The sequence below is a fragment of the Amphiprion ocellaris genome, chromosome 11 (genome assembly GCF_022539595.1).
Source record: "Amphiprion ocellaris isolate individual 3 ecotype Okinawa chromosome 11, ASM2253959v1, whole genome shotgun sequence".
Taxonomy (NCBI): domain Eukaryota; kingdom Metazoa; phylum Chordata; class Actinopteri; family Pomacentridae; genus Amphiprion; species Amphiprion ocellaris.
In genome coordinates, this window is record NC_072776.1 from 17,323,820 (window position 1) to 17,343,827 (window position 20,008).

At 38.6% G+C, this 20,008-nt stretch overlaps 1 protein-coding gene across 7 annotated transcripts in view; it reads left to right on the forward strand.

Annotated features, from left to right (window-relative positions):
- Positions 1 to 20,008, forward strand: part of pard3bb (par-3 family cell polarity regulator beta b) — a 234,162-nt gene that overhangs the window by 159,064 nt on the left and 55,090 nt on the right. For 6 of the 7 annotated variants that reach the window (XM_055015197.1, XM_055015199.1, XM_055015201.1 and 3 more), the window contains one exon: positions 8,544 to 8,664. In XM_055015197.1, coding sequence (XP_054871172.1) covers positions 8,544 to 8,664 — 121 coding nt within the window. The remainder of the gene's footprint in view (positions 1 to 8,543; positions 8,665 to 20,008) is intronic. The other variant, XM_055015198.1, reaches the window with a different exon arrangement.

The window sequence follows — 20,008 nt, forward strand, 5'->3', positions numbered from 1 at the left end:
TGTGTCTGTCTGAGCTGCCGAGCCAACCGTTTCTGAAGTTCGTCTCCTATTTCAAATTGCATCTGCTTAATTCTGTTCATCTGCTTACTAAACTGAGCGGATAGAATTATATTGGACTCATTTCTTTGGGAGATTATAGAATCCAATGTGTTGAGATCTGCTGAGGCTTTGTATGGATGCTCGAGTTGAGACGTGGATTCATCTAACTCTGATCGCTTCTATTCTGTTTGTTTTACCTGCTACTTGTTACATAGGATATGGTGCTGCCTCTAACCTCTGCTTTGACTGATTCCCCGCAGTACTGAATCATGCACATCTCCTGTGTCATTTGTGCATTTAATGTCAGGCAGCCAGGCCAACATATTTGAAATAACTTAACCTTTAAAACCGTGTTATCAAATCTCCAGGTAATTTCACCATTTCTATCATTAAATCTAATATTGAGTAACATGGGAGCATGATCACTTATTAGCATATTGTAGTAGTCTTGAGATCAGTGTGGCCTAACAGCATGAGATCATTCCTCGAGTAAGATTTATTAACTAGAGAACAAAGGAAGACAAAAAATCTCTGGTGGTGGGGTTAAGTAGCTTCCAAATGTCCACTAAGTCTAGGTTGTAAATAGCATTTTTTAGCTCATCTTTACCGTTTACACATGATCCTGACTGTTATTTATCCATATGCCAATTGTCCGTAGTAGTAACTGAAGACTCCTCCCATTATATTTGTGTCACCAACATCTGGAATTCTATTCAAAACTGTCTTTAAAGTTTGAACCATAAACATTTACTCGCATGATGGGAACACAAGCCCCTGATACAGTAATAAATCTACCTTTTGGATTCCTGGCTGCAGACAAGATAAAACTTCCCATCATGTTATTTATGTTGAAATAAATGGAATTAAATTAATTTAAACAGGATTGCAGTGGGAAATATAATTAAAATCCAATATGATCTGATCATGTACAGTACAGGAATTATATCTGGTTTTGTTGTAAATCTGTCAACAAGTTAAAAAAAAAAACTTGACTATGAATCAAAACCTACACTGCAGGCATCTGATGGGACAGCCATTAATCCTTTGCTTCAAGTATAAATCCAGCTTTAGTCAGATGCCATCCGCAGCTATTGTTGTTGGCTGACACTGTAGGCAAATAGGCCTCCTGCCACACACATGGCTGTTAAAGTCAAAGGGGTACGTCGGGCCAGACAGCCTGCCTACATGATTTTATGCTAGCTGCTTTACCACCTGTAGCGCCCCCTCTATCTCTGTCTGTCTGTCACACACACATACGTCTGCACATACAGAAGGCTTGTCTAAATAATGTCATGCCAGACAATATTCAGTCTCTACAATACTCACACACTCTGATTGTCATCCCGATAGGATGCCAGCCTCCTCTGCCACACTGAGTGTCTCTCTTGCACAGGCAGGCATTTAGACAGCCAGTCTGATTGATGTCATGGCAGTCAATAGAGCACTAATTACTCCCCATGCGTAGACAGTGCCATATAAGAAGCAGTGTCATATCCTGTCAGCTGCATTTTAAAAACACGTGTCACCTCCTGTTAGCCAGTAGCGGAAAAGAAAGAAACGGAGGAACCTGACAGCCCCTACATGTGCCCACGCCACATACACAACTGTACTGTGTTACCGAGTCTTTCTTTCACACACCCCCTCTCCCTCTGTTCTTGCCCCTCTCTTTTTTTCACTCTGACCCACCTGCCAGCTTTGGTGATCTTTTGTTGTCAAACTTCATTAGGGGAGATGTCAGCTAATTAGAGCCGAGCACAAGCTGGGGAGATTAGGAGGAAGAAGATGATGAAGGGCGAGACAAGCGAGGGAAATGGAGGCAGGGCAGAGGAGAGGCAGACGAGCAGATGATGAAGAGATTAAGGTGGAGTGGGAGGGAAGGAGAGATGGATGGTATCAAGGTAGAGATGGAAATGACAGCAGAGATGATTACCTGCGTAAACTGGGGAAGCTTAGATCGAGTGAGAAAAGAACGAACGGATGTGAGAGAGATTGAAAATAGATTGTGGAGGAAGAGTAGCAGAAATGTGAATATTTACAGGACTAAATTAGTCACAGTAAAAGCAAATGTGAAATGAATAAATACATCACAAAAATGTCAAAATAGAAGAAGAGATGTACTAATGTTAAGAAATCTCATATCCTTGCAAACAGACGATGGACAATAACTCACACTGATTAAGTTGTTTTTGTTACTTGCAAGAAACCTGTTGGTGTGTGTGTGTGCGTGCGTGCGTGCGTGCGTGCGTGCGTGCGTGTGTGAGAGAGAACAAGCAGCAGAGTGAAACACAGATACAAGATACAGGGGGACGCAGAGCTAATGCATTGACCAGTGTTCGTTGTTGTGGTCTAGCTGATCCTTGTAAGACACAGCTGATAACGATCCCCTGCTCTACAACTAGACACCAGGGAGAAGCACACATATCTGTGTACGTGTAGAAAGAAAAAGTCTGCAACTCCATCTTGTCATCATCAGTCAATATAAAGCTATATTTCATCTGTGCTGCTCCCTCGCTAGTATTGACTGTGGTTTGTGTGCTGTCATTGCCAAGAGATGATTTAGTTTCAAAAATAATAATATTGTTTTTCTTAGATTGTCCATTTATGAGTTCATATAGTTAAAATGTAAAATAAACCTTGTGTAATAACATAAAGATACGTAATTGAATTCTGTGCAACTTTAAGAGATCATGTAAAATTCTGTTAATTCGTGCAGTTTGTTCATTGGCTCTAAAGGTTTTAAGGTTCCGTCCTTATTACTTCCTCAGCTGAATGGGAACTGTGGCACTGAATAGTGTGAGTTAGACGGTCATTTTGTTGCTGCATTGATTGGTAAAAAATTCTTACTTTCCTTGAAAAGGGGAAAGGAGCCATTTATTTACAGAATGTACCATCTCTTAAGCTTCTGAATCAATTGCTGCTTATGTTTTCAAGCTTTATTGATTTTTTCCAAATGGCTATCATGACTTTGTGTTTGTGCAAATGAATGAAAACTCTACTTTGCGTTTGTCAGAAGGTCAACTGCTCTGCAGGTGTGTTTTTGTGGGGTTTCTTATCTTTTTTTCTTGTCTTTGTTTCCTTCAGGAAGGCAATGCTAACACCCATTCTCTCTCACTCTCTCTGTCTCCCTCTCTCTCTCTCACACACACACACACACACACACACGCACTTTTGTCATGTTTGAGAAGTAAATTACAATTTTACGCCTATAATACTGACTTGTATTATATGTCAACGAAAAAGACATCATTATATTATATTGTACACTATATTACAAAAAGAGTTTAAGCAGATTCTTTCTCTACATTGCATATAAAGATGGATGAACCCTCTATTAAATCAACCATAGGTTTCCTAATGTGCAGTTTTGAAGTTCGGTATGCTGTTTCTGGCCATCTTGGCAGTGCGTAATTCCTCCTAACTCCTGGCAAATCCAAACTGACCAAGGCGGTGGCACATGATTGGCACTGGCCAGCCCTGTGACTGTACTGATCTGTCACTTAAAGTGGCCACACCTGTAATTATGCACAATTTTAAGTCTTGATATAATTTAAATAAGTGAGTTATATAACATTTATCGCCCTGTACAGTTGTCATGGAGGGGAAATTAGCTATAGAAACCAAACCGGTTTTGTTGGACCACGCTGTAAATTTGTTTCTTTCTGCTATAACATTGGGCTATTTAACATGGGGATCAATGAGGATTGGCTTACTTTCAGAATCAGCCTCACGTGGTCTTTTGAGGAACTGCAGTTTTTTTTTAGCGCTGGAGGCTGCCGCTTTAACATCATTTTATATTGTGGAGCCTCTCATTTTTCTATGCACATACTAACACACTCACATTTGCTTGCACATGGGTGTATAAATCAGATTTAGCCCAGAATCTGAGTGTCATATTTCCCCTGTGCCACATATAAGAGGAGACCATAAATCACCTGTGTGTGTCCATCCCGTGTGTGTGCGTCTGGGTCTCTTTGTACATGTATGCCTTGCTTGTGTGGCCGACCACACCACAGTCCTTGAGCCATTTCCTTTCAGATTTATTAAACATCTCAGCTCAAAGTCATCTGTTACAGAGCATTAAAAACATTTGCTTGACTTGTCATTTCTCTCTGTCTTTATCTCACATTTTTTCACTTCTATCCATCTCCTTGTCTTTCCCTGTCCCTTCTTTGTACATATCCATTACTTAATGGAAAATACCAGTAGCTTGTCAGGTGCATATGACTCCTTTAGACGCCAGCGGTGGTGTTTGTAATAGATTTGCCACATCGCTCTGGATGTTTTTTTCATTATTAATGATGTTATTATGTCCAGCTATAGGTGAAACAGGCTGATAATGGCTTTTCAAGGTATTTACACTAAATGAGGGCATTAAAGATTAAATAAATAAAGCATCCTTTAGAGAATTAAAATCTAAGCATACTGTATGTACTCTGAATAGATCATGTTAGGCGTTTTGACAGCTCCCACATTATGCCATTAAAAATTTATGTTATGTATACATGACCTCTGATCACGTCTGATCCAAAAACTGATTTAAAGCAAGCCAGAAAACCAGAATTTAACGGTGTAACTCCAAAGGAAGAAATTGCACCTTTTATCATAAATCTTGTAAATATTTATAGAGTTTAATGACAAAGACATATTCCTTTACTGTGGATACTGATATATTTTAGGGGATCTCACCATAGTATTAATGGAACAGAAGTCTCAATTATTAATAGCAGCATTATTAACAGCTATGCTGGGTTTCCGATTCTGATTTTAAACATTTATAGAATTATTATTGGTGTGGCAGAGCAAGAGCAAGAGATTGATATCACTGTGCTTTATAGTGCGTGTGTACATGCATGTGTGTGTGTGTGCATGCATGTGTGTGTGTGTGCATGTGTGTGTGTGCTAAAGAGAGGAAGGCAAAGGAAAGAAGAGTCCACTCTGATCATGGGCTTGCTTTATTTTTAAACATGTAAACCTTAAATGTAAGTCAACATTTTGTTTTATATAACATTTTATTCCTGATGTGAAAGTGATAGTTAATAAGAAAAAAAAACACATTTTAGTCACAAACATTTTTAAGTATGAAGTCATCTGCAGTGCGTGCTCTACACTGCTATCACATAAACTCATTCCTGCTGGTGCTTAATGAGCACATTGTAGTTAAAAAGTGAAGTCATAGTAGTCTGCTTCTTTTGTGGCTTACTTGTTTCTCCAAAGCTAATCAATAGCTTCCTCAGTTCCTCAGTCTGTTGTCATGGAGATGTTTGCATATGTATGTGTGTGGTGTGTAATGTCTGTGTTTATCACGTTTATTTATTCTTGAGCCTACCCTCTTCCTTTTATGTGAAGTTATAAATCATATAAAGTGCTCTTTGTGTGTGCGTGTGTGTGTTTTTATGACTGTCTGTTTATGTGTGTGTGTGGCTCTGTGCTAGAATATGAATGGAATGTGCATTTTACCACCCTGTTCTCCCCAGCCCTCTGTCAGTAAAATAGGGCAGAGGGTGAGGTGTAAGAGGTGTGTATCATCTGACTGACATTAGCTATAGCTGACTAGTAATGTACACACCAAGTGTGTGTGTGCAAAAGGAGCCTGTTTATGGTTGTGCTTGACTCAGACTGGTGGGAAAACCTGCCACAAAACTGCAGCTCACCAGTATAATTTCCCTTAAGTTCCTCTCCCTTTTCCTCCATTTGTTTGTACATTCATGAACTGGAGCTTTGGGATAAGGGCATATTTTTAGCTGAAAATTTGTCTACGTCTTCCTGATTCCTTCTTGTGCCTCTCCACTGACTTTATATGCAATCACACCACTTCTAAGCCCTTCTCCAAACACATGCAATCAGGATGGTCAGACTGAAGGCAAGAAGAAGCAGAAGATGTAAGATAACAGTGATTGCCAATTAATTTTTTGTTTTTATTTTGTAATTCTGTCCATCTGCCAGATTGCAAGGTGTGTAACTGCTGTTCATATGTATATATATATCTGTGTGTGTGTGTGCGTGCATGTAAGGGAATGCCTATTCAAGATATTTTTAAAATTTAATTGAAAGAAAATCACTTGAAATTATACAAAATGAAAAATAACATGGTGATAGGAATATCACCACATCTGATCTGCTTTGGTCATTAAGTGCATTTGGCATTTGATTTCACTCGGCTCCAAATCTACTCTTTTCACAGCGGACGTTGTGTCTTACTGCTGACACAGCTCTCTTTCATTTTCAGACTCGAGTGTGAAGCACAAACACACTCACACACACACACAGACACACACAGATTGCGTGTCACTATAACACAATCTTCTATATATAATGTATACATGAGTGCAGTTTCTCTGAAATGCCTCCAGTGAAAAGTTTAAATGGAAAAATACTGTATGCGGAATGGGACTCAGAAGCAATGCGCTGTGTAAAATCATCTATGGTCTAACAATTTTATGCAGCATAAACCATTTTTCCTTTATGTATATTCACAAAATATATCATTACAAACACTTTGTAAATAAACAATACACAGCCATCCTTTCACATGTTAATACTCATATAAATAGAACATGTATTTCATCAGCAAATGTATACATCGACTTCTTTTGATATTTTTGGAGTGACAGTTGCAATAGTGTTAATTGTTTATTTGGTTGATGCTGGTGATCTGTTAGTGGCATGCTTCTGGTATGTGCTATGCTGTAAGTCTGTTTTTCCCCACTCTACCATCATCGCTGTGGAATTCCTCTCTTTCACTCAATGGCCTGACATATATGGGCATAAGTTTTTTTTTTTTTCCTGCTTCTTAGTTAATCCGTTTTTTTTTTTGTTGATATTGTTAGACAACACTGACTCATTGAATGGCCTGTCTGAGACAAAAACATGACTACAGGGACACACAGAAGTAATTCTAAATGACTGAGAAGACTGTCTTTACACAGAAATGTTTTTTACCCAAAGGAAGTATAGTTATCATGTGTGGTTACTGATTTTTTTAGCAATCTTCAGGATTTGCCACCTCAACCATAACCTTAGATACAGAACATCTCAAAATGGCCCATGATTGACAAAGTTATCCATGCTTTAAGAGAGTGCAGAACACAGCTATTTTACATCAGATCTAGATTTTCAAAGATCACTAACTCCAACTCAAAACTTCATCAAAATGTCTTTATTTATCTTTTACACATGCTTGATTAGAAGAGATCTTTCCAACATTTACCCTTCTGTGTTGATAATCTCTTACTCATGACATGTAATCAGTGCTATGAGCAGGACATTGTTCAGGTCCATAGAACAGTGACTACAGAAAAATAGAGGCAGCTGCATCAGGGCCAAAGTACTACATTTCAGTTACAATTGATTTATTTGGTTAGGAATTGGTTTTAAAAAAAAAAATCAGGACTAGAAAAAACAGCTGGAAAAATGCTGTGTGTGAGATTTAGTAAATGGCCAGGCTGATAATTGGGCAATCCCTAACAGAAACAATCACCCAGAAATCTAGAGCCAACCAGTATTAATGCACGATCCCTCAGTGGGCATAGTTTTGTTCACAGAATGCCTTGAAGTTAATGTGAGCGTGGTGCTTTTTCCTGACTTTCTATAAATCACCTAATGTTTCATCAATGTGTTTTTCCTCCTTGCACCAACTCGGCTCCTGAAATTGCAGAGTGCAGTTCTAATGGTGCATATGGCTACATACGTGTGATGATATGACTTTCTGTATTTCCATTATGTGTGGGTGAGTGGATATGTTTGTATGTGCATGACTCACAGGGGTGCCCAGAGTTCATTGCTGATATGCTGTATATTTCCTGTGTTGACAGAGAGAGAAAGAATATTCCAGAAATGATTGATGCTTTTGTTTTCTTGCCTGTTGCAAGAGAAAAAGGAAGAGATGGAAAAACAGATATGTAGGCAGTCAGAATGATCAAGAGATTTGTCTTTGTGTGTGTGTGTAGCGTGTGCTCACTTGTATGTATATGTGTGTGTGTGTGTGTGTGTGTGTGTGTGTGTGTGTGTGTGTGTGTGTGTGTGTGTGTGTGTGTGTGTGTGTGTTCATGTGCACAGGTGGGTCTTTATTGCTACAGCCAAACTTCTGTAGGCTGATGTCGGGAACATTACTATTCGAATAAACAGATGGCTTGTGTTGGCTGGTTTATCATCAGGACAGCTGTCTAGTGCTGATGTCTCAAAGTGTTTTATATTACACACTGACACTGGTGGGATTCAGTTGTGAGCTGGACTTTGGTGCAAACACCTCGCAACGTAAAACTGATCACAGCTGCAATTCTTTGAATCACTATTTAGCGTGTTTGCTCTTAAGACCCCTACAGCCCAAAGCCTGATTGAATTTTTATTTTTCAATTTAAAATAATCTCACTTTCACCCTAAGTGTCCACATTACTGTATCTGCTGAGTCCTTAAGCTCTCCACAGTGTCATACCTGATTTTAAGAATGATCTAATAGACTGTTTGTTTGCTTTTGTTCCTCTGTGTGTATGTGTGTGTGACTGTAGCAGTATGGACAGGATCCAGCAACTAAGAAGAGAGTACCAACAAGCCAGAAGAGAAGGAATGGTGCCGCCTTATGAGGAACTGGATCCACGACGTAGAGGCCATGAAAATGACCCACACAGGGTAAAGAGCACAATCCCATACACACTAGTACATATAGCACAGGCACACAAATGAACTAAAAAGTTCATAGGAAAAAAGTTCTGATGAACAGCCTCATAGTGTCTTAATCCGAAACATATTCCGTTTTTACATTTGTAAAACCTTTTATCACTTTGTCCATCATCACTTTGTCTTGTCATGCAGCAACCATGCAAATATTTTGTGCTCATGTGGTCACACCAGCAGTACAGTGCACTACAGTGTGTCTGTATATGCTGTGTATTTGTAAAATTTCTTATTCCCTAACAGCTATCAGAGTGATCACTGCTTTTATTGCGTCTGTCGAGTGATCAAGGGCCTTAAGCTGTCAGTCGCAAGGTGCTCTTTGACGTGAATGGCTCCTTTAGGCATTGAGCTGATAGCACTGATATGATCCACTTTTCACTGAGGATGAGACACAGAGGAGATGAGTAGAGGTTTTACTCACCTGTCATCCTTCAGATTGTTTTTTTTTCTTTTTCAAATCGCAGAATCATAATCGCATCCGCACAGATTCGCTTGTGAGCTCAGATTGTCTGAGTCATGCTGGAGGAAGCTGAATAACACGTCTGTGGTAACATTATCATATTAAATTATTAATGTGCTGACAAAGAATCACCACCCACATTCGTACCAGGTGTCACCCTCCAGTGACATTTTGCTGCTGCTGCTAATGAAGAGCAAGTACATGTAAATATGTTGTTAAGTATCATATTTTATTCTTCAAAAGCCATTGTTTTGCCATTTCATTTGATCATCCAGACATTAGCAATATCTTCTTATTCTCTTGCTGGTGTCTATGGTTTAATTTAGTTTTAATTGTTTGTGTAATATATGACTGATCTTAATACTGCTTTACCTTTACAGCTGAAAGTTGTAATGTGTAACTTTTTCCTAAGAAGATGTATAAAAATAACCAGACCAACAGAATTTTAAAACATCACCCCCATACTAGCCATTTGCAAGACTGTACGTTTGCGCTTGCGGGTTTGGCTTCACTTTTCAGATGGGCATCATTATCTGCGTGCATCTTTTTTGTGCATCTATCATCTATGTTCCTCTGTGCGTTACCCAGTATAGCCAGAGAAACATGGTATACACTGGATGATACGTCAGACATTGTGGGAGGAAGAAGATGTAGTAGGCCAACTAGCTAGCTTGAGGCTACATTGTTTCTTTTTCTTTTCATGTGATTATATTGTCCGCTTACGATGGATCAGAATTAGTATGATTGTTTCAACCACTGATAACAACACTGGACTACCTCCCGATTGGATGTGTTAGGGTAACAAATAAAAAGCTAACATTATTCAAGAATGTTTCCTTAGACTGAACACAGTGTGAACATATGTGGCAAAAAGACATCCATCCATCATTTATACACACCTTCATCCTCATTAGAGTCATAGAGTCTATCCCAGCTGGACAGGTCACCAGTCTATCACAGGGCTACACCCAGAGACAAACAATCACACTCACATTCACACCTACAGACAATTTAGAATCATCATTTAACCTCAGCATGTTTTGGGCTGTGGGAGGAAGCCGAAGTACTCCATGCAGAAAGATCCCAGGCCGGGACACAAACCAGGGACCTTCTAGCTGCAGGGCGACGGTGCTAACCACCGAGCTACTGTGCAGCCCCGGCTAAACACAATATAATTAAAATTTTAATTCATTACTGTGGTAAAGGCAACAACTTCCATGATCCCACGCTGCTTCCAGATTCCATCAAAGTACGTTTGCGTTATTGTTTTGACTGAGAAACCGTAGAGACAAAAATTCCATACTGTGTGTTTAAGTCTCAGCTGTACAGGTCTAGAGTCACAGTCTTGCTTCAAATTCAACTCCTGTCCTGTAAAATCAGGTGCATCCTGGATGTCGCATGACCTTGGCTCTTCCTGTCACACTGCTGCCATGAGGCCAGGACTAAGTAAGGGGATTTGCAGGTTACAGGCAAATACATAACAGATTCATTTTAACAAATACTCAGAGGTGATGGTGTATGTCTAAGTGAATGAAATGTGCAGTGCTAACATTAAATCAAGATTTGTTACTGCAGAGTACCATGGTTCTCTGATGCCTCCAACGACTGCGATGTACGTTACAGAAACAGAACACATACAATGAGTAAACAAGCCAGAGGACTGTCACAGTGATATTTAAGCTTCCATGGCTTTGTAGGGAAAAAATCATTCTGAGCAACCAAATTTAGTTCAACACCATGGAGCTAAAATTAATCTGCTGTGACAAATGGACAAGTTTATTGCAGTACATCACAGTTTAACCACTGCACCATGAACTCCTCAAGTCAGCTCAGTTAGGTAGAGTTAGATGCTTCACTTGTGTACCCAGATGCTGTCAAACATCATTATCGTATGGTTATAAGATAGAATAAAAATACATACATGCAAGCTAACCACATCTGTACGTAGCTACGTGTGTGTATGAACATAAACAAGGATCGTAGGTACATGCTAACTGACAGCAATTTACTGTTGACTAAAAATAGAACCAGTTAAAGCAGCTTCACAGTATTAAAGTTAGGATGACTGCCTGTGTGAAAGTAATATATCCAACTTATCACATGAATAAAACTGATGTGATTAAAAAATCAGAATGCTGATTAATCCGATAGTTTGATCAATTTCCCAGCCCTTAGATACACCTTAGTTTGTGATCATCATTTCCTACTTTTTTTGTTAAATTTACTATTATTACGTTTCCTTTTACGCTGCAAATCATAACGCCGAAAAAACACCTCAAGAGTTTCATATGCTGAGGTGAGGGCCAAATTGAAGAATGAAGCTTTATTGCATGCCTATGTGCCTATTATATGTATTATTTACAAGTTCTGTATTGGGGTGGGGAAATAAAGTGTTGTTCTGCAAAAAGAAATATCATTCAAACAGTAAAAGCTAGTGTTGCTTGCAAGTACCCACATACAAGTAATTTATTTGTTTGGATTTTAGGCAGGTAGAAAAAATGTTCTAGTAAATATGTTGTATTGAAGTAAAGTCTTTCTGTCTTGACATGCTATTATAGTTTGAAATGTTTAAACTTTCTTAAGTTCATCATCACTACTCTCAAGTTTAACTGGACAAAATTAGTGGCCTTCCTCTTTTTCGGTGAACACTCCACACTCTGGATTCTCACTTTTTAAAACATTTACGCACAAAATAAATATCTTAGGCTTTTATACTATTTTTTGGACAATTTGAAGATTGGATTTCTGTAATATTGTGAGTTGCATTATTAGCTATTTTAGACCAAACAAGGCATCAAGAAAATAAGCAAATAAGATGATAATAAAAATAGTTGCAGTCATATCCACTAGTTTATTTTACATTTGTTTCAATCTTTACTGAGCTTTAATATAAAACAGAAGTTATAATTGAATGATTTGTAATTTTATCCCCTCTCCCATAGCATTCACACATCGCGCTTATCCAAAGTTGTACCTGGCCCTCTTTAATTCAGATCTAAAAGTCATTTGGTTTGTGACCAGCCAGGGGCAATCGTCTTTCCCCTGCGATCGATAGCCTCACATTACGCTGTTCTCTGCCTCCAAATAAGAAAACTTTGTTGTTATTTATAAAGCCGAGAGTGAGAGCAATTAGCATGCTTCAGAGGTGGAAATTAAGTTTGAAGTTAGAAAGTTCAAAAAAAAAAGGAAAAGAAAAAATCAAAAGAAAAAACAGAGCAGCAGCAGTTGCCACAGCACCTAACAAGCCCCTCTCATTAAGGATGATGCATTTATTAATTAAAGCAAAAGTGATTATTTACCTGACTGGCTTTCTGCGAGAAGGGTAGTGGGAGAAGTAATGGTTATGGGTGAAAGCCGATGGCAAACTAATTCAATTTCACTTTTATTGGTCTGTTTGTTTCTCCTTACGACATTTTTATTTTTGTATAGGATTATCAGAACGACTATGAAAAGTAAAAGCAATGGAAGCTTAAGTGTAGAGAGAGACGGAGACAACAAAGGAGATAAAGGCAGCCAGAATAAGAGAGAGAGCTCCTCATGCAATGTTGTCACGGTATACTGATTGTGTTTTTTTTCTTTTCTTTTTTCCCTATGGCTCCATTACCATTTCATTGATTCATGGTTATGGGTTAGCTGTCTCCGCAAGCAAAATTATGTTTGCCTAAAAACAATTACCAAGCAACAAAAGCCACACCACAACTTTTCCAAGTGAGTGCATTGTGTGCTAGTGTGTGTGTGTGTGTGTGTGTGTGTGTGTGTGTGTGTGTGTGTGTGTGTGTGTGTGTGTGTGTGTGTGTGTGTGTGTGTGTGTGTGTGTGTGTGTGTGTGTGTGTGTGTGTGTGTGTGTGTGTGTGTGTGTGTGTGTTTTGGAAGACAACAACAGACTTTCTCCCTAAGGAGAGGGGAACTAAATCAACAGGGCGCTGTGCTGTTGTCACATACACACACATTTACACAGTCCTGCACAGAGGGTACTGTATGGAAGCCAATTGTTATGGTGGGCGGCGTGACACAGCCTTTATTATGGGATTTAATTATAATGAATAGCTTTCATTTAGTTTTTCCTATACTTTGGGATTACATATGAGTTCATTTACAGTTAGTCATTTAATTACTAATGCTATGTTGTAGGCTGATGCAAAATGAAATGCCATAAAGTAATGTTACCGCCCAGTCATTGGGCTGTTTTAATCTCCTACACCATACGGAGGTGAGTATACTCACTGTGATAAATGCATCCTCCCTAAATGATTCAAAATTGTATCACCTTACAGTAATTGCATTACTTCTGAAATTAAGAGTATTGTGTTTGTTTTATGTAAAATGAACAACCCACAGTTTAGATTTACTATATTAAAAATACCAGCCCCACACGGGGAACTCAGTGCAAGAAAGGTCAGAATATCTTACATTAAGATTCCAGTTTTTGATTTTTGTCTTTTTCAGCACTTTGTGTGTTTAGCTTTTATTTTTGATGACAGACTTATTCCTCCTCAACATGGAGGATACCAGGGTTGCACAGATTTGTGGAGAAATGTTCCAACTTTCCTCAGAGACTTTTTTTTTTCCAGTTGCTCTTTGCTGGAGGGGTTGTGTTGCTCTGCCTGTCTTTTAATACCCCAAAGGTGTTGTATTGGATTCAAGTCAGGCAGCATACTTTCCCAGGTCATAGTTCCTACTTTGTTCTTCTTTAGAATCTCCTGTGTGATTTTTGGCAGCATATTTCAGATCGTTATCCTGTTGCAATATTCCTCTTCTGCCAAGCTTCTGAAGATGAGGAGTCATCTAGTCAGCCTGTATTTTGGTATAGCCACAGGTATTGCTGGTGCCATCTATAAATGTCATCTCCTCAACACCTTTTGCATGTACCTCTTTATCATCATATTGCCACCTCCATGCTCTGAGTGCCACGTATACGCTGTGGTAGTCCATGGTTCAAGCTGAACATGCTCAGGCTTTTTTCATGTTTCTTAACAAAGTTTAAGCTTGCAGGTTTGTGACCAAGAGCTAGCAAGGATTTTTATGGAGGATGATTTCCATATGGCTGGTGTTATACAATGTTCTTCTCCCTATCTGAGCTGTCACTCTGATTTCCTTTGATTACCCCGATTCTGAGGCTCTTTTCATGCCAGTTTTTCAGGTTCAAACACATGTTCTACAGGTCACTAAGGTGCTCTATTCTCTGTTGTGATTCAGTTATTTTGTCACTTCAAAAGGGTAAATGCCGCCAAAGTGGACCTTTACTTTCAATGCACAGGACAAGAGGTTAGGAAATGTTACCTTAGAAACCACAACCAAACGAATGTGTCCCAGCTTGCAATTCAGCATCAGTTATTTTGCAGTTATTTTAATGTCCATACCATTTAGGGAAAAATATGCCTCTTGAAGCTTGACAGATGCAGGGGTTTATGCTGAATTTTACAATGTCCTCTATTTCCTGCTCTCCCTGAAGATGCCTGTCAAATTCTGCAGCCGCTGAGCTCATTCAGCTCTCTGATGATGACTCTATCCTCTTCGTCACACTTGCTAGGCCAAGTGGTTCGCTTGCTTTTGCTTTTTAAATGCCGTGTTTGCTGTGCCGTCCTGACAAACTGTCCAGTAAATGGTTTACAACGAAGCAGGCCTCTATTGTAGCTGCCTCCTAATCTGTGAGTTTGTTTAAGAGTAACTGTTCAAACATAAGTGTGGATTTCAGATTCCCAACTTGACTGGGATGAAGAGTACTTTAAATTTGTGGGTAGTTTGTTCCATGATGACATTCAAGTTTCCTTTTTTTGCCAGAGCAGCATATTCATTAGAAATGAGACAAATTTACTGCCTTTGATTGAGGTTAAAAACATGTCCTGTTCCTGTTCAGACCTTTATTTTAATTTTCATTTCGTTTCTAGCTTGCTAACTAATCATGGCTGTGTGTGTTGCTGTGCCAACCCATGGCAGCTTGAGAACTAAATTGTCATCAAAAACTCAAGAGATCACTTGGCTGTAACATCTCCACACTGACAAAATCAACAAAATGTATTTGGCATTCTGTTCTCATTAAATAACTCTTTTTTTAAAGACACTTACAATGTGCATAGATTACTGAGAAACGTATTTATTGTACATTCAATATTTATTCATTTGGTCGAAATAATACTGACTCAATGCCCAACTCTGCTTTGTATTGCTTGTTTCTCAGTCCTCATATCCCAAAAATCTGAATTAGGACAGCACTCTGATGAAGTAAGTTGTTATTTTGCAGAAGACAAAATGATCTGTTATGCATTCGTTAAAATTATAAAGCACATCTGTGTTGTCCTCAGGATGCCAGTTTGGCCTCGGAAGAAACACATCTGTTTGAAAAGTTAGTGCAAGAATAAATACTTTAATTGAATATTTAATGGTATTTATCCATTCGTCCATCTGTTTTCTTTATCCACTAATACAATTCAGGATCAGAGTTCCTAGAGACAAGGCCAGCGTGCATTGGGCCAGAGGTGAGGCACATCCTGGACAGGTTGGCAGTCTGTCGCAGAGCTGAACGGACACTTCATACTTATATTCTTACCATTAGGATATTTTCATTTCATCTAATCTGCATATCTCTTAACATACTAACCCTGCAAAGAAGGGTCCTAGTGGGCTGGCCAACAGATCATAAGTCTCAAAAATGGGATTGGGAAAAATAAATCTGTCAGAATTTTTTCCCCATCCAATTCTGATGTTGTATGGATGTGTGTGTCCAGCCAGCTGTTCCCTGAAGTTAATTTTTTTCTCATCAAAAATGTTCTCTGTGCCTAATGAAGCTTTGAATCCAGAGTGAGAAGAATCCAACTAGACCATTCTGAGGTTTTTTTTTAGCTGCATACTCCATTTCTTCTCCACAGACATGCATGCATACACACATTCAGTGCTTGTTAAGGAAGTAATGAAAGCTTAAATGTAGTCTCTTAATCATGTGCATGTCCATAGCAATAATGTAGTTAAAATATACACTAACTACAATCATTCTGGTGTCAAACAACATATTCGTAAGTTGTGTTTTACATCCACATCAAATCTAAGGTAAGTTTACACAAACAGCTTTATACTATAGTCTTCTATCTAGAATATTTCAGTGGTGATGAGCCAGAAATAGGAAATCAAGGCTTGTTGTTCAATCAAAAAGGCTGTCTGCTTTGTTTGAGTCAAACATAGACACTTTTTTTTTTTTATGAAAGTTGCTGAATTTGACTTTTGAACATTCAGCATCATGTACCTCTGTGGTTGTGATCGATACAGATGTGATTCTTGGTACATCATCTTTCATACAGATGGTTGTTCCATGGATAGCGCTGAAAAAATTCCCCTGGATTTATATCTGTAGTAGCAGCGCATTTTCTTTGCTTTCCCTTGAAGATAATCAGGTGCAGGCAGCATTTAAAAGAGAGAGTGACTACTTTCAACAAGTAAAAAACACACACACATGGAACAGATTAATTTTAGTTGTTATTGGCTGTGTAGATCAAAGGTGGCAAAATGCTGCAGGCTTAGAGTAATGCTGCTGGAATTGCTCTTTTGTGCCACCTCCAAACGTTGGCCACGTACGGTTATAAGAGGATCTTGTATCACATCCTGTTGATCAAAACTGAATTCCCTGCACTGTCACAACTATGTCCGGTCCTGGCCTCTAGACAGTCTTATGAGCATGTACGTGCTTGTGTGTCGACTTCTGTGCGAGTGTTTGTATGTGTGTTTCTGCGATTGTCACTCTTTGTCTTTTGGTTCAAGGTTCCAGTCCTCTGAACTGGGTCCAGAATCCTTTCTAACCTTGTCAGTGTTGCCATTCAGAGAAGGAACACCATTGTGTGATTCACAATAGAATTTGGGAAATTCCCAGCACGCTATTCCCATAATGTTTCTTATTTTTGTCTTACTTTTTGCCCTTTTTAAATTCACTACTGTAAAATTTATGCCATTCTCTCACTTCCATCCATTTGTCTGATACCTTTGGCGTGTGTACAGCAGCTTGCATATTTTACAAATATGTAGCATTTGGTTGCACATTACCCTGCCTTACATTTCCATGAAACCATAAAGGTTTCAGTTCTAAGTGTTCCCCACATAGCAGAGAGCATAATTCTCTCAACTTCCCAGTCATCGTGACACTGTCTTTGAAAAATGCATCCAGAGAGAAGCTTTAAATAGGTCACAAATGCTGGAACATTGACACAAAATATTGACCTGGGTAAAGACAGAGAGCCTTTTCACAATGATAACACAATTTACCGCCATGATCTGTGTGTATGTGGGTACATTAGTCACGAGTATCACCCACAGAGACCCATGACTAACAGCGAACACAGTTTTTCCATCCTGTAGAAGCTGAATAAAACAGTGGCAGTGTACAGAATATTTCTCTGTTTCTGCAGTGCAGGGTGAAATGAGGTGAGGTCTCTGGTTCCTCAGGGTATACTTTCCCAATATTTCTCACACCTCATCATCTGACAAGATCTTGTGTGACTATGTTTAGACGAATTATCTCTTGTGGTGACTTGTTGTGGTATACCATATACAAATCACTGAAGTCATCTGTTCTTAGAGTTTTAATTACCAGTGGGAAATGCTTTTGGGGCCTATATCTGTTAGTATCGTAAGTATTGAATAATGTGTATTCTAATTCTTTAGTTGAAGATCTGTGAATATTATATAATCACACTTGTTGTCTCATAGCTGAAGACCTTTGTAGCAGATAGATTTACTTTCTCCTAATAGATTTTACTCTTAAAGTGTTATGGTATTGGTCATGGATCAATAATTTTAGAAAAAACAGACTGTCATTGACAATTTGAAAACGGCCTGGTAAAAGGTTCATGTAGCTTAATCCAGAATTTCATTTTGTATGCAGCAGGCAGTAGTTTTTAGGGGAACAAAAACAAAAAACTGTGTTGCATTACTTACTCAGCACCAGACTGCAGAGAAATAACTATTACGTGAGCTAAAAGAAAGTTAAAATTTGACTTGAATTTTTCAGGTGGCCAGAGACATAGTGTTGAATAAATATTAATGCTCCTTCATAACTGCCAGAAAGTTTATCACATCAGGTCACGAGATGATGGTGTGACCAAAAGACAGATGAATAATAATTTAATTTCTCGTGATACGTAAGAAGTGTTTGCTGTAGAATGAAAGCAGGGTTATTTCATAAAGTGCAGTTAATAGCAGCATGCATGTAGGCTTTCATTTATACTCTGAACACATACTGTGCATTTTTCACAGGATATGTGTTAGTACATTCAAAAATTAATAAAACTTTCAATGCAAATTTAGACCTTCACGGTAATGTTTAATGTCCAAGTCAGCAATCTATAATCAGTTCTTTGATAAAAATGATTTCAGTTTAATACACATTTTTCCATATGCTGAAAAACTGATTTTTAACCAATGACACTTCATTTTGTTGCAGTATCAGCAACACAACAACACATACTGTACGTACCATCTCACTGAATTCATAATTAAATGGGAAAAAAATGCTTCATTTGCTTTTCCTCCCCACTGATTGGCATGAAATAAAAACAAAGTAATAAACACAGCACACAACCTGCAGTCTTCCACAGTGAATAACATGTAATGTTATTAATCTGTTCAATGGTTCGGTATCAGAATAATCCTCGTAGCTGATCTGCATGATGGAGTGACTTGTTCACTGTATTTAATGTTAGTTCAGCTGCTGGAAACAGCTGCTCAGCTGGAACAGATGTCCAAAAATACTGTCGCAGCAACTTTGTCAGACCAGGAAATCTGTCAGTGTTTATTGCCAACTCTAAAACTTATCTCTACTCAGAATAGAGCGTCAATGATATACTTCAGTACTTTAATTTGATTGTTGTTGGAAGTATGTAGTAAGAGTCCTGCTGCTCCTAAATGTTAGCAGCATTAGCAGCTACAGCTGTTCTCTGCTGACAGACACTGAGCTGCCGGCCTCTGTTAACATTTGAAAATCCAACTGTGGCCTCAGCATGAGCCTCAGGTAGCTAGCTAAATCAGACAGACGCCACACACCTTTTACAAATTGACACAGTTTACTGTTAAACAGCAGGATGGTGTGCTTGTAGGACACAACTGCTACAGGCGGTCAGCAAACACACCTGTAACTTCAGCTAGTTAAACAGCATGACGTGGCCACAACCAGGTAATACAGTAAATAAACAATTAATTTCCTTACAATTAAACTGCATTTTGTCATTATTAACAGAAATCAATGAATCATCAACATGTGTTTCATTGACTAAACAAATTAGAATATGATATATGTTGTAGACTTTGTTCTTCAGTGGATGACTGCAAAGAATTCAAGTAAATTTAAGTGTCTCTAAATATTTAAGTTGCTTATGTTTCTACATTTGAGAAGGAACTGAGGTTTAAAGCCAAGAATTTTTATCACATAATAGTCTTTGTTCAATTTCAAATCCATGTGCTGGACACAGAGCCAACTCAACAAAAAATACGTCTGTAGTTTCTGACTGTGCTGGTGGTAGTTGGTAGTGCATAAATCTTCTTTTACCGGTAATAATTCCAGTTATAGGTTCTGCTTGGATAAAAATTCTTCTGCTATAGTTTATAAATTTAGGTCTTATAAATGTGCCACGAGCATCTAAAATCCGATTTTTTTTATTTTATTTATTTTTTGTCCATACTATGGAGTTGTACTTGCAGATCGTTGTATTTGTCATTTTACATTCATGCTGGGCAGAAAAAAACCCTTTGCCCTCCCTCCCTCTCTCTCTCACTCACACAAAACCACACACACACACACACACACACACACACACACACACACACACACACACACACACACACACACACACACACACACAC